General features: G+C 34.7%; 1 protein-coding gene across 1 annotated transcript in view; it reads right to left on the bottom strand.

The window, feature by feature from the left end:
• LOC113094869 (CD276 antigen-like) overlaps positions 1-10,586 on the bottom strand; it is a 28,094-nt gene extending 17,508 nt beyond the window's left edge. Inside the window, exon 1 of the mRNA XM_026260495.1 lies at positions 10,529-10,586. Within this exon, the coding sequence (XP_026116280.1) occupies positions 10,529-10,580 (52 nt within the window). The 5' untranslated portion in view covers positions 10,581-10,586. The remainder of the gene's footprint in view (positions 1-10,528) is intronic.
• Between the last annotated feature and the right edge of the window lie 5,676 nt (positions 10,587-16,262).

Here is a 16,262-nt window from a genome sequence, read left to right as displayed (position 1 = left end):
GTTGTGCAGCATAACAGCGTCATTCATTGTAACGGCAGTTTGGGCAAGTGTGCAGATATACTCGCGATGTGTAACAGCTCCGGAAAAAAGCGAGCGTTCTTTGATCGCTCTCTCTAGTTAAATCACAATTTAAATAACAGATTTGTTTCATGCTACTAAGAGAAACAACGTGAAGTTGATCATTTAGTCACTGGCTTGATTCACTGATGCATAAACAGTATTAAACGATTTAGAAAGAAAGTCTGTGTGAACTTGAATGATTAGCTACCCATCAGAAATCACTGATCACAGATCAGGCATTAATGAACACTGTTACTCACTGTTTGTGCCGGTGCTGTCGAATCCATATCATAAAAGTCTGTTTGTAATGCCTGTGCTGAATTACATGTAAATATTTGGGCGGGCAAAGCAGAGAAAGGGGAGGTAACAATTCTCGTTACAACGTCACAATGAGGAGATTCAAGATCAGCCCATTTGAGCTTCCATTTTCTCAAAGGCAGAGAAAGATAGAAAAATCTCGATTTACACCGATTCAAATTTCTATAAACTTGGGGAGCATATACAGGCTAGGGGAACTCATATTAATCTTAAAAAACCTCAGAAAGTGAAATTTTCATGTCATAGGACCTTTAAAATATTATATTGTGTTCATGTCAAGAAATAAAGTAATAAACATCTGAGATGGTCGAGTTTCAGTAAATGGTGAGAGAATTTTCATTTTTGGGCGAACTATCCCTTTGAAATATACTCCAGACAGAATACAAGAATGTGTTGAATTAATGAGGAGAGTCATAGAATTAAAACATACAACATTAATGTTTTTAAAGGCTGCTTTACTTGTGTTGTCTATTCAATGTCACTGTCTAAAATGACAAATAATCTTTTAAATGTTTATTTGGGGATTTTTTTTCCTTTGCAAATATTGATAATTATTTGTGACTAATTAGATTAATGAGAAAAGCATATAATTAAGATCCTACTTAATGATTCATATAATGGCATTGTAAATGCAACTTATTCCCCATCTGGTGAAAACCTCACTAAACATGAATTACAATTAATTTCATTAATTTTCAAAAACTCAATATGCTTCTTCAGATTTGTTGGTGAACTTTTGAAGCTAGACATTTACCTGATGAAAGTCATAATTGAGGTAGAAATGTGTGCTTTATCCATGAAAACAATGATCATTAGTTCTCACGTCAGACACACGTTTGAGCTTCTGTTTACCATATTTAACTCTTTTAGCAGCATCATATGACCCCTTTAAGTCACTGGGGTATATTTTTAGCAATAGCCAAAAATACATTGTTTGAGTCAAAATTATAATTTTTTCTTTTGCACCAAAAATCTTTAGGATATTAAGTAAAGTTCAATGAAGATATTTTGTAATTTTCCTACCGATAATTTAAAAAAACGTATTTTTTGATTAGTAACATGCATTGTTAAAAATTCATTTGGAAAACTTTAACAGTGATTCTCTCAGAAGAATATACTGCTTTAGATGTTCCTAAATTATAAGGAGAGTAAGATGCATTTCAATGTACAGACAATATATTTACAAATTAAACAACGTTTCTAAATATCTGATGTTGTTTATCTTGATTGAACTACATTGCTTCAACGTAGTGGTTAACAATGACTAGGCTACATGTTTTAAAATATATTACTGTAAGAAAGTGCATACTGACCTAACAGACATCAATTTATAAAACAAGATTATTTAGAATTATAATTTCACAACTCTCAAAATGTTACTTTTGTCTTTACAGGTCTTTCTTTTTACTATCCTGATTGCAGTTTAATTTATAATTACTGTAACTGTCCTGTTACAACTGTATTTTTTTCTAACTAGTTTTCTTACTAGAAAAACTGTCTTGATTGAATGTGTAAACGATAAAATGTGTAAACTCAGACTTTTATGAAATAAACTAAACTCCCCGTTTATTCCCCGTTGAAATAAACTAAAGCTTCCCGTTCTTCATTCGCCATGCTGGATTACTGATGTAAAGGCTTAATTTCCATTCTAATTAATCCATATTGCGCAAAAGGTGCGCAGAATCGTGCTCCTTGAATGCACTCAGTGGCTTATGATATGATTGGTTGAATGGTAAGCTCGCATCGGATTGGCTAAAGAGTACGACGGACCCACGTGGGAAGAGAGCTCTGCCAGGAAAGTCTTAAAAACACACACTCAAATCCGAGTGGATTCGTAGCAAATGACGATTCGTACATTCAGACACTCGTACATTTTAAACATTCAAAGGTTTTTTGTGCACAGTTGTATATCTACAATTGTTTTTTGCATTTGTGAAATATATTTTATAAATATAACATTTTATTCTGCGCATGGGAATTGCTTTTTGTGAATATTTTTTTTAACATGATTAACATGATTGTTTTTTGTGTGTGTGTTCGTGAATTAGGTTTCATGCATGTGAAATTGTCTACGCATGTGTGAATCGTGTTTTTTTTTTGTGTGAATTATATTTTAGACTAATCTGCCTGTGTCACCTGTTATGTTATCATTAGTCTCCCTATTTAAATCCCCTTGTGTTTGCTGTCTAGTGCGGTTCATTGCTACACTTTGACAAAACGTTGTGAGACCTGTCAGCCTGATCTCACATTCAAAACGTACATATTTAGACGTAAATTAAAACTGTCCAATACGTATGTGCCTTTACGTATTTACAGTGTCATTTACGTATTATCTGGACATAATTACATGTTCGATACGTATCGAAATTTACATAAAAACAACCTCAAATACGTACAGATAGAACGTGTTCTCTGACCAGTCAGTTATCCATAGAAATTTGCTCATGAAGCTGCTTTTCAATGCGTATCTGATTTTTTTTTTATATTTATGTATATTTTCCCTTTTTATGATTTTCTTTTTTTTTTATATAAATGTAAGATCCCTATACCTCACCCGAACCTAAACCTACCCATTTTATACAGAATGTAAAAGAATAAAATAAAACACAATTTTAGTAAAAATATAACATTAAGTTTTTTTGAGCCACTAACGTTAAGCTTACACCTACCCCTAAACCTACCCACAACCTTTCTTAAAACTACAAAACGTTACTTTTATAAATAAACAAATAAGAGACAAACAAAAATAACGTTAATCATTTATTTTTTTGCGAAAAAATATCAAAAGTGGTACCAAAAGTAGTTCAAATGATAATGAGTTCCAGTCGCAGTCCTCTCTGGAGGTAATAGTTTTTATATGGTACAGAGCAGAATTTAATTTATTAATCCGTGAAATTATGTATCTGTCTTCTCTCCGTGAAGGCGCACTGGCGCAGTATCAACTGAAACATTACATGTCGCAATCTGTGACGAATTATGCGAGAACCAATGAGAGTTCGATATCAGCGCCGTAAACCATGTCGTAACGTTCCTATGGCGCACTGGCGCTATTTTCAAATTCGAAATTTCGAATCATAACGAGCGCAAGCTTTGTCTGTGACGAATGCTGTTGCTGAGAATGAAGATGAAAATCGATTGATATGGATATGTTCCTTGCAAACATCTGGATTCTAAAGATATGAAGTACAGCAAACAAATAAAATGGATGTGATTTGTAATTTTATGCTGTGCTTTTGTGTATCTATGGTTTGCACAATGCACAGAAATGTTATTCCTATTAAGTAGATGAGTAAACTTTCAATAAATTCAATAAAAACATTTATTGATATGACAATTAAATACAACAGATTTAAATCATTAAATCCACAATTTTAATATTAATACATGGGAATTCATATAAACTCACACTTTACGTTAGTTTATTTACGTTTTTTTAGCTGCTAACACGTAAGTATTTGTACGTTTTACTGCTATAAATACGTCTAAATTGTAAGTTTTTATGTGCATGAAAACGTAAGTAAATGAGTGTGTGGTAGAACCACATTTAACGTAAAAATACACACGTATAGCTACTCATGAGATCACGTTGGACCTGTGGATTGTTTTTTTGTAGTGTGAGTTCCAGAGTGAAGAGTCTTTTGTTTTATTGTTTGTTTCTAATCTAAGTCTTGTTAAGTTATCTGTCTATTCTCTAGTCGTTGTTTTCCCCCTCGTGGGTTTTGTTTTCCCCTTTTTGTCATTAATAAACCCTGTGTGTAGTGCATTCTGTCTGCGCCTGAGTTCATTCCCGCACCCCATCGTCACAAAACCCTAGTAACTATACTTCTACCTGAGTAATGAATGTGAATACTTTTGATACCAGTGTTATCCACTAAAAGTCAAGTCTCTTCTGTTCACCAAGCCTGTATTTATTTTATCCAAAGTACAGCAAAATAAAATATTTTACTAGATTATTTAAAATTACTGTTTTCTATTTGAATATATTTCAAATTTTAATTTAATGAGATTTTAAAGCAATTATTTTGCATCATTACTTTTATTATCATTATTATGAGTAGATTATTTTTTTTCAGGTTTCATTGATTAATAGAAATTTCAGAAGAACATAATTTATCTGAAATAGAATTTTTTTGTAAAATGATGTCTTTATCATCACTGTTGATCAATTTAAAGAATCCTTGCTTGATACAGTGTATAATGTTGCAAAGGCATTTTATTTCACATAAATGCTGATCTTTGGATCCTTCTATTCATTCAGAATACAGAAAAAAAATACAGCAAATCAGCGTATTTGAATGATTTCTGAAGGATGTGACACTGAAGACTGGAGTAATGATGCTGAAAATTACCCTTTGATTACAGGAATAAATTACATTCTAAAATGTATTCAAATAGAAAACTGTTATTTTAAATAGTAAAAATATTTCACAATATTACTGACTTTGCTGTACTTTAATTGTACGCGACCTGACACCTGACATCGTTTTTCCTGAGACCTGAAGCTTTTCAGTCTGAGGCGTGATGCCTTTTCATTTAATGACTGAGGTCTCAGGGTGTCCTTAACTGTACACCGTACACGAGATAAAGTCAAGATACATTTTTTTGACAAGAGTGATGCATAAGTTGACCATGAAGCTTACAGTGCCGATGTACCGGAGAGAAAATGGATTTCACAGTAAATGTTCTAATTTTCAGCAGTAAGAAAAACAGTGTTTAAAAATTGTTTTAAATCAAAGTTGTAGATGATATGAGAACAGTAAGGTCTGTACATAGAGTATGTGTTAAGAAAAAATATATTTTTTTTTTCTCAAACATGGGAAATTACTGGAATTATTCTGTTCTGAACATCAAATCCTTTGTTTCTCCATCAAATGTATTCCAACTATTTAGCTGAATAAAATTAAAATTTAAAATTACCTCAAGTTAGCTAGTTAGCTAGCCAGTTAGCATCAGTTAATAAAATGTTTCTTATTATAATTTTGTAACTCATAATTATTTATTATATTCTTTAAAATTTTAAGCTAAAACTGCCTGTACTCTGCTTTTGAAGTAAATGTTTAAAGCAAATTGCTTTGTCAGACTGAGGGCATCCCACCAATGGTTTAAAACACCTCCTTGGCTTTTAGTGTCATGTAAATTTCATAATTTGCTAATGTTTAATTTAACTTATATTATTCCCTCCATGTTTTGTTTGTTTTTTATTCTGTTGTTATCTGTTATTGCTTGTGTATTGATTTAAGCATTAATATAAATAAATAAATGAATGAATGAATGAATAAATATAAAAAACACCTCCTTGGCACAAATTAAATTTGCACTAATAACATGAAAACATTTTCCATGCTTTGTATTTAAAGTCATTGTCACTAAAACTGTGATAACTTGTAACACATTTAACTTGTATTTCACATAGAGAAAAAATAAATAAATAAATGCACAGTCCTTAACTGGGTTTCCCCACTCTGCCCTATAATCTGACACTGTAATACATTGTAGTAGCGTATACTAATATCTGAACACACAGAGAAAAATAGCTAGGCCTATTATAGATCATGGTGCAAGTTAGGAATTGATAAGGTAAAAAACTTATGTAAACTTCAAATAATGTTCATTGCTTAATAATAATAATAATAATAATAATAATAGTAATTATATACACCTATGTTTTTCTAATAACTCTTCTCACTGACTGCACCCTGCAGGAGAGCATGACTTACATGTCGTTTGGCCCCAAAATATAGTCATCCCTTTTTTTCTTCTTTACACTTATTTTGAGGTTTCTTTAATTTTATAATATTGTAAAATGTCTTACTCATTTTGTTCTGCAGATGAAAAAATGGAAAACTACATTATTGGCTTTTTCCCCCTCACAGCCGCTGCATGATATTGACAAAACCAAATAAAGCTATTCATAGCCAGAAAAGTAGCATTTTTTTTTTACCGGACTGGCAATCGAAGGGTTGTGAGTTCTAGTCCCGGGCCGGCAGGAATTGTAGGTGGGGGGAGTGCATGAACAGCTCTCTCTCCACCTTCAATACCACGACTTAGGTGCCCTTGAGCAAGGCATCGAACCCCCAACTGCTCCCCGGGCGCTGCAGCATAAATGGCTGCCCACTGCTCCGGGTGTGTGCTCACAGTGTGTGTGTGTGTGTGTTCACTGCTCTGTGTGTGTGCACTTCGGATGGGTTAAATGCAGATCACGAATTCTGAGTATGGGTCACCATACTTGGCTGAATGTCACGTCACTTTCACTTTCACTTTCACTTTTTAATTCTAAACCAGTTCAAGAAAAACCTCACAAGTAATGTTTTAATTTGCTATTACAATTTTTAACTTAATGACTACATAATAGTTGTATTTATAACTTATATATACTTTAGAATTATTAACTAAAGGGGCATACATGAGTACAAGGTGTTTCAAGGCTTATTACACTCCTCCGTCTAGGGTTGGGAGAAAATAATAAAGAGACTGGTATAGAGGAATGGAGGGAGCCTCCTCTTCTACTGACTCACAAAAAAAACAGAATCAATACAAAACAGAATAAAATTTATTAAACATGGAAGCAAACAACTTCAGGAGGGGTCCTTGCCAACATAATAAACAGAACATACTGACTCCCAAAAGCAATCTACCTAACTTAAAAAAAAAAAAAAAAAAAAACACTTAATAAATTTATTCATATGTTTGGGTTAAATGAATCCTCCAACAAGAGTATTAAAACCCTGTCAACACCATTGACCACAAACACACACAACATCAGCAGCCTCTCACTCCAAGTGTCCATCACTGCTTTTTAACTTCCTCTAGTGGGCCAGTCAGGATAGTGCATCAGCAGAATCATCAACTAATTAATTTTATAATATTGTAAAATGTCTTACTGTCTTAATGTCTTAAAAAAAACTAAGGACAGCTTCATCCACCAGGCTGTCAGGAAGCTGAACTCACTCCCGAACTTTCCCCCTCCCCTCTTCTGCCCCAGGCACCACTGAACTATGATCCCCCCACACACACACTAATTATATGATGGGATTCACTAGTCACTTTGTGCAGCATTGGTCTGCTCACTGCCTCATTCGGCATGGAACTGACGTCATTCCACTACCTCATCAGTCAGTTAAATAAAATAACTCTTGAGCCCTTTATCACTTGTCACTTTAATCAGAATTAATAAGATATTTTTAATAAGTTTTTTTTTTTTTGCACTAAAAAATCTTTTATCTACACTGTTGTTGACTTCATTGATTTGCACTATATCTATAATTTGCCTTGCACTGCTTTATTTTATTTTATTTTTAATATTATTATATGCTTTTTTATATGCATTCCCTTATTGTATAGTTGTATCTACATTTTATATTTGATCTAGATTTTTTTTTTTAGGCTTTAATGTTAATGTTATCTGAGAGTAATGCAATTTCCATTATCTGTATGCATGAATTGACAATAAAGCAGACTTGAACTTGAACTAATTCAACTCCACCTGTTAGTCCTTAACAGTGTTTGAGGGAGAGAGAGAGAAAAGCTAAACAAACACAGCACATGCACAAAAGAGACTTACATATGTCCTGGGACTTCCAAACTAATATTTAAGCATAAAACATACATATATTAAAACATTAAAGCATATTCAAATTTTTAACCCATTTTTAAAAGAAAAAAGAAAAAAAAATAGAACGATCTAGCTTAATTTTTGTTCAAATGACCAGAAGATACACAGAACTGGGAATAAGATTAACTATAAAAAAAATAAATTAAACAACTGAACTCTTTACTTATTACATTTAATTATTTTTTTAGCTACAGAGCTCACTTCTAACGAGCTGGTGTGTTAAGGGGGGGTTAGTGGACATAAAGACACAATGAATTTGAACTCTGTGGTTCCCTCTGATCGTCAGCAGAGGTCAGCATCACCCGAGTATTGACTTTGAATACGAGCTCATCTGATGCTTGTTTATAGGACTACTAAAGCCTCACTCATTCACTTTTCAGAAGTCTTGTCCTGCCGCAGCTGACACTTATGAGAGTTGTCACTAGTGATGTTGTATAAGGAGGATAGTAATAGTCACCAGTGTATAGAGAGCCAATGTTCTTATCAGTGCCTGAATTAATGTGCACAATATGTTAGTTCAGAACCTGAAGTTAAATTGATTGAGACGCACCCTCTGTAAGACCGTGGCCCTCGAGGCCCAGAGCTGAGAACCCCTGACATACTGATTATTTAATAATCGCTCATGAAGAATGAGTACACAGAAATATGCAATATTAGACTTGTAGGGAAGTTTGAACTATTGCTGATCAGGAGATTGTGCTCGCCCCAGGGTGTCAGTAAAAACACGGCACAGGATTCAGAACATTCTGACTTTACTGTAGTAAACGTGTGTGTGTGTGTGGTCTGAAATAAACAAATAAATAACATATTACAATAATATAATAACATATATACATGATATTCACATCTAATACAATTCCTAGTTAACTGCAATACTTAAATTTCCCTCTAGATGGCGCATTCAGCATGTATAACAGTAATTTGCAAATTCTCCGTGTCTGTTATAAAGTGATGAGTAATCATCGTATACGAACGGGATTACGGAGAATATGATAAAATCAACATCTAAACACTTATTAACTAAATTATGATGCACCAAACAATGTTACATAAGGAATGAAGTAAATAACTTTATATGCATAATCTGTTATATTTAACTACTTCAGCGTGAGTTCAGAACTCTGAGGAGATAGACATCTTGCTAATTTCTTTCAAATAAAGCCATAACAGGGCGGGATAACTATATTAAGTATCACATATAAGTATATAGACTTACATCTTTGCATAAACGCACACAAAGTAGGCAAACTCCAAAGATTAATATCAGGAACTCAGCAACATGCGTTCATTCTCTTCACTCCGCTCGCTGACAAGAGAGATCGGGAAGTTTCTAGCTCATCGTCCTTTTCCAACGTCATCCAATAAATGGACTCTGATTGGTTAGACCTCCTTAACAAGACTTGTATTCAGTGATGCTATTATCTTTTTTTCCCCCTTCTGTTTGTGAATCAGTCACAAACACCAACTCTTTAGCATTTTAAAGTCTTTAAAAGTCTTAAATTTATTTAGTTTATATCTGTAGCTGCACAGAATGATCACTCTATGACATCAAAGTACCACGAGATCGATTCGAACGCATTGGATCCTGTGCTCTCTTACTGTGATGTCATACAGGGATCAATCTCTGCAGCGCTGCTTCAAGTCGAACACGCCTAATGAAGGATCATGTTACACTGAAGACTGGAGTAATGATGCTGAAAAAAAAAAATCAATTCACAAGAATAAATTACATTTCACAATGCATGCATATACAAAAACAATTATTTCTGTAGTTATATTTCGCAATATTACTGTTTTACGGTATGTTTGATCAAATGCAGGATTAATATGTGATCAGAATATTTTATTATTATTATTATTATTATTATTATTGTTGTTGTTGTTGTGATAGATGTATTTAACGTGTCGATAAATGTTTGTGAAATGTCTTATTTCGACAGTAATTCTGAATATGAAATATAAATATAATTAATGAATTAACGGTTGAAATTAGCCCTGAAAATACGTCTTTTCAACTTTAATGTTACAGACACATTTCGACGTAGCCTACTTTGGACATTTTTCTTTTCTTTTTCTTTCTTTCTTTTTTTATACAGACGTCTTTTCACTTTTCGCTTTCCAACCAAATGTTAATGTTGTTTGGGCGTCTGGCATCGTCTTCTCTTCATCGAGTTTGTGCTGGGTGTGGTCACTACATACAGAAGACTTCACTTTACAATCTTACAGTTTGCACTGTTTTCAGATAAACTGCATTATGAAGACATATGTTTTCTTAATCTGTAGGCTATAGAGACACTGGTCTGATCCGAAAATATGAACATTTATTTTTGTAGTCATTTGACAGCGACTGTATTTTTATCGTCTCATACTGGACTCATGATGCAGCATGACTTAGGACAGCCAGGATTCAGATGCATTGAAGCCAAAATATATTTTTGAAATGAACATAAATAAAGAATTGCCCATTCATAATAGTTTTGTTGAACAGAGATAGAGACAGAAACGTTTAATATAATCCTATAATAATATTCTACATACCATCGGCGATCATCAGCAGCACTGACATCAAAACACACCTGGATCTGCGCATCTTCAACTCTCACATTAAACCAAATCCTTGCTTTAGCTATAAATCAGCACAGATATAGATGTTTCGCTGACTGAAGCTCGTAGTCAAATGTCTGTGGATCAATTTGAGCTTCACTTGCAGTCTTTACTTTCGGTTTCACGTTCGTCCGGCTGCGTGAGATCAACCTCTCTTCTCCTAGACACTGTACTGGAGACAGATGCACTGTTCAGCCTGCCCCGGCTGTCCTGCTGCCACTGACTGGTGAAATTTCGCAGGGGTCGCTGCCGTACTGGTGATGGGGGAACCATTGTCACTGTGAGGGGGAGGGGATTTTAAATTGAGTTTGGTGCGGGTCGACTCCTTGGCCTACATATGTTGGCTATGAACATAAAATATACTTAAAATATATTGTCTAATTTATGAATGGGGTGGCAACGTCGCCTCTGCTGGCCCATCATGATGGAAAATGCATTCCTCGTGTTGTTGTGTGGTGGTGTCTCACTTTGAAATTTCAATTTAAAAGAAACCACTTTGATTTGTGGGTCAAACTGTGGCACGTCCTCAATAGTTTGAGTTTCCTCTACCAACATTTTAGTGGTTTCCTTCAAGTCAGTCGACACAGTCAAGGTAAGACTACACGGGAGAAGGGATGGGAAAAGATCTGGGCACATTTTTTCCAGAACTCTGTGCCAAGTGAAAGCGTTGTCGAGCTGTTTTAATGAATGTTTTAGATGTATTATGGTGCCCGAACCCGTATGACTTTGAACAGTGACCACGAACATGTTGTTTACTGCAGCCGCAGGCATCATTACCAAGCGCGAACTGTTGACTCTCACAGTGAGACGAATGCAGTGTCTGAAATCGCTCACTCATTCACTAATGCCTATATAGTGTAGGGCAGTTGAGTTCACTATATCAGGAAGGAGTGAACAAATAAATAAGTGAACGGATTCGGACAGTGACGTATAGCCTACACTGCGCATGAGACTTGGAGCTGTTGCAAAAACATTGCCATGTGTACTTTTATATTACATTTACCTAATTTTAGAAAATAATACTAATAGCAATAATACTAAAAATTACTTTATATTGCAGTTATACATATATATATATATATATATATATATATATATATATATATATATATATATATATATATATATATATATATATTTGTAATGCTTTTATGTTCATATTAATTAAATGCTATTAAAATAGTGAGAACAAAAATAAACACGTTCAGAATTATGTATTTATAATTTTTAGTATCTTGAAACTCGCTCAAGCAGTGTTTTGAGCTCAGATAAGATGGTTGTAGAGCGTCCTCAGGCGACCGTTAATTTTACATCAGAATACACTACCTGTTATTAACGAATATTTTTAAATTATCCACCAAATTATCATCATTTTTGTAAGTTAACAACGATGCCACCTCAGTAAATTCAGTCAAATATTAAACTGAGTAATTGCCTACATAACATATTTTAATATAAATAATGTAGGAAAAACAGAAATAAAAATGTAAACTTCATCTCAAGCTCCCGCTCTCGCTTCCAGCTCGATGCTACTCCGCATTGGATTGTGGGAATTGGGAAATAGTGGTTCAGGTGTATGGAGCTAGATTTGTGTCTTTATTACATGCGAGAAAATAAATGATCTGAGAGAAAAAAAAATTATATTTGAGAGAAAAAGTTTTCATACCAATAGCAAAAAATTATAATATTTGATACTAAAAAAGTTTTGAGACAAAGTATTTTCTAATATAACATAAAAAAATATACATTTGAAATTTGTAAAATGATTTCTGAGGGGAAAAAAAATCTCTCTCAAAATACTTTGAAAAAAACTCTCAAATATATATATATATATATTTGCTATCAGTGTGAAAACATTTTCTAAAAAAAAAAGTGTTTCTCTCGTTTTTCTTTGCTCTCAATGCAATTTATTGCTCTAGTGTCAGGATTTAGCTTTCACTGTGAGAATTGTGTCATGGGCGGGGCCACGTACCTATTGGCCAGTCATGTGAGCATTGTCTTGTCTTGGGAGTCAAACTAAATCATACACCATTGTTGGGTTCACCTGCATAGATGCCGCCTCTGCCTTATGGATAGTTAAGTTGAGCAGTGAGCACGGACACTCCAATGTTTGGGTAAGATGATGACACACAGCTGGCTGAGCAAGCTCAGTATCACTGAAGATTAAATATTAAAAAATAGCACTCATATTCATGACTGAATGTGTATTATATTATTTGCTTGCTAATGGCTAGTAAAGCTAACCAGCCATCATGCTTGGTAAACTTGCAAACTCACCTGGTTTATGCTATTTTTAAATCAAATGCCAAATGAATGTTTTGATAGTTTCACGTCTCATTTAGTGAGTAGTGAGCTAGTTTCTACCTTTGCACTTGCTAGCCTCAAAGCAGATAAGTTATTTTAAATATGTTTGTACATCTAAACTAAAATCCCTTTCCAGTTAAATACAGCTGAGACACAGGAGAGGGCACGGCAGCTACTTGCCCTGATTTCGTCCGTAATTCTTCCACAAGAACAGTGACAGGGCAGCCAGTGTGAAATGGCCCATTCCTCCAGGCCCACAGGCAGTCAGATTGAGCGCAGCTCCGTCCAGTATGAAATGGCCAGGTCGAGGTCTGACAGACACAGACCTGCCATCAGACATTTTGTTGGTTCTAGAACCAATTAGTTTGTATGTAGGCCTAGGCAATTTATACAATTACAATACAAAAAGCAAAATAAATAAATAAACCGAGTCGGTCCTAAATTGACGGTCAGTTGGGTTACGGCAAACAAGAATATTTTTAAGGACGGCCTCATATTAAAGTTTAAATGGTCAGTGCTTTGTTGTTGTCATCATTATTACATGTTTGCGAGGCTGGAAGTTCAACATATCAGTCTACTATTATACAGTACATACTACTGTGATTGTAGTTGTTAACTTAAACAGTTATTCATATCAATTCATGCATCCCTTAATTTTATCGCAATATGCAGGCCTGACCTACAGAAAAGAACACTTTAATCTAATGATGATTTATTGCTTGTCTTTGTTTGTTTATTACAGACCATAAAGAACTTTAAGAAATAACACATTAAATTGCAATCACAATATTGGCAAAGATAAAAATAAAATAAAATCGCAATTAGATTATATTCCAAAATTGTTCAGCTCGGGACCATTATTATTTCGAAACAAATGATTCACCAAGTTTTTGAAGCTTCATGAAGCAGTGACCAAGGGCCCAAACCAAGGGCAGGTGCTGCTCGAGAGGCAGGTCTGGTTACAGAGAGTGCTAGAGGTGCTTAGTGCTGCTCGCTCACCAATTATCTTCTCACATGTGCCTCTCTGACAACATGTTAGCTCATCACAAATATTACGCTTAGCTTTTATCAGCTCTGATTTTGCAGTCTATCTATACTTCTATACTTTTTTTAAGTATTGCATCAGAAACAAGTGATGGACACACCTAATTTAAATAAATAAATAAATCCTTTAATTTGCAAAAAAAACGTTTTTACGTTCTCTTGAGGTGGGTTTTGACTTGTGTGAAAAAGATTTAATGCAAATAAAGGTGAGATGGAAACACATTTCCCAAATAATGAATTCTAATTTACAAGTTAAAGTTTGATTTACTGTTGTTTATTAGGTTTCCAATACCACCGTCATCCGCTCAAACACTTAAATAAATTGTAAACATTTATTCAGGATGTAAACCCAGCAAACGACACACACAGAGTTTGGTGTCAGTGTGTCAAAGCTCTGCAGAGATGCAGCCTCAGAAACAGTTTAACATCAGGACATCAAATACACTGATGCTGTAAAGAAAACTGTTTTGTCTATTGACACGAAATCTGAAGATGAGCCCAGTGAAATTAGGAGTAAATCTGACCATCGGTCAAAGAGGAGTTCACAAAGTAGGTTTTCAGCATAAATCAAGTTGGGCTGATCATGGAATAATTGGTATCAATGTTTTCAGCTTGCTCAGATGAATCTTCTTTGACATTTTTAAAAACACATACATGTCACACCAAATCTGAAGACAACAGTCTTGTCATTTTTAGACAAACTGATCAGAGTCTATAAGCGAAAAGAGACATGTTTTAGATCTCCAAACCACTACCTGGAGATAGAGACTCAATTTTGCTGTGGTTAAAGTTCATACTGTCCTCGATCAAATTACATTAAATTGGTCTGTCACAGACTCAAAAGCAGAAGAAGAACAGATACAATAAACACATACAGTAGTTGTGTAAGCACTTCCAGTGTTGACACTAACTACAGTACAGCTGTTCTCATGAGTCCATCTGAGACGAAGTAGAAATACATCATCTGTCTGAGTTACTTCTGCTTCTGTCATCACACTGGAAATGGAGAATCAAGTGAAACGCTTTGCATTGTGGGATACAGTATACTGCTCTTAGTGAATGTAGCAGGTCTTTCAGATGTTCTGTGCATACAGAAAAATGACAATGTCACATATGCAGCAATAGTAAGAGTATTCAAAGTTAGTGTTATTAATAACAGTCTATGTGTCCTAATGTTTTACTCTTCATGACAGAGTCATAATGAAGGATCTGAGCGGTCATCTGAAGCTGTAGATATTCAGTCTTAGTGTTTCTGATGTGTGACAGACATTGTGATCCTGAACTGTGATCTCTGTGATCTTGAGACTCCAGCCTCAATCCACAGATGTGTTTATTAAAGTTAATATTATAACACTGATTTCTCTCCGTTGATCTTGAAGGAATCTCAGTGTCATTTCTACTGCTGAAGTAGTTTACAGCTAGGGTTAGTTATAAGAGAAAATCACTATTACATCAATATAAAGAACAAGTGCAATGGCAGTTAAACATCCTGTATATATTTACAGCAAACACACATTAAATAACGGCCTCAAAAACAGATGAAGAATGAGACTGAACTCTTAAATCTCAGAGGAAAGCTCCTCACAAGTGTTTTTCTGGATCTGTTGATTATGATTGTGAAACCACTGAATCCGGCTGAGCTTCCTCCGTCCCGGTGCTCCTGCTGTTCTCCTGGTGTTGTGTGTTCACTAGAGGACTCATCTCATGTGACTCTGCTGGGTTCTGGTTCTGGTTCTGGTTCTGGCTCTGGGTTCAGAATCAGACAGACTTTAACATGTGTTGTTCAGCAGCAGTGATTAATAAATGAAGGAAACAGTGATCTACAATCATCTCTGTGCTTCTGGAGAACAGTAATCCTGACACTAACCTGAGATTCCTGATTCTGTGATCCAGCGGCTGCAGCTCGACGAGACTTCATTGACTTCTGTGTTCAAGACAAGACAGTTCATTCACACACACATCTTCACTAAACGTGCTTCTGCTTCTCACACAGTTGTTTAAAGGGGCAGTCAGTGACTTTGTCCAGTTTTAAAAAGCTTTTTAAGGTCTATGGCATTGGTTTGCTGTGTGGATTCTTTCTCTTTCTTTCTTTCTTTCTTTCTTTCTTATTTAATTTTTTGAATATATGCACCCAATAATTTTTGCATATATAAATCAGCACAGAATGTATCATTTGCTTATTGGCCACATTCAGATCACGTGACCAGCTGAATACTGCTCACTTTATCTCAGAAACACTCAAGACAGCTGCTCAAAGCAATTTGAATTTATATAAATTGTACTTAATTCTACTCAGGTAAATGACCAAGTATCTAGTAAT

This window comes from Carassius auratus, unplaced genomic scaffold, assembly GCF_003368295.1.
Source record: "Carassius auratus strain Wakin unplaced genomic scaffold, ASM336829v1 scaf_tig00215459, whole genome shotgun sequence".
Lineage (NCBI taxonomy): Eukaryota > Metazoa > Chordata > Actinopteri > Cypriniformes > Cyprinidae > Carassius > Carassius auratus.
The sequence above is the reverse complement of the archived record's forward strand: the minus strand, read 5'-3'. Positions and strand labels throughout refer to the sequence as shown.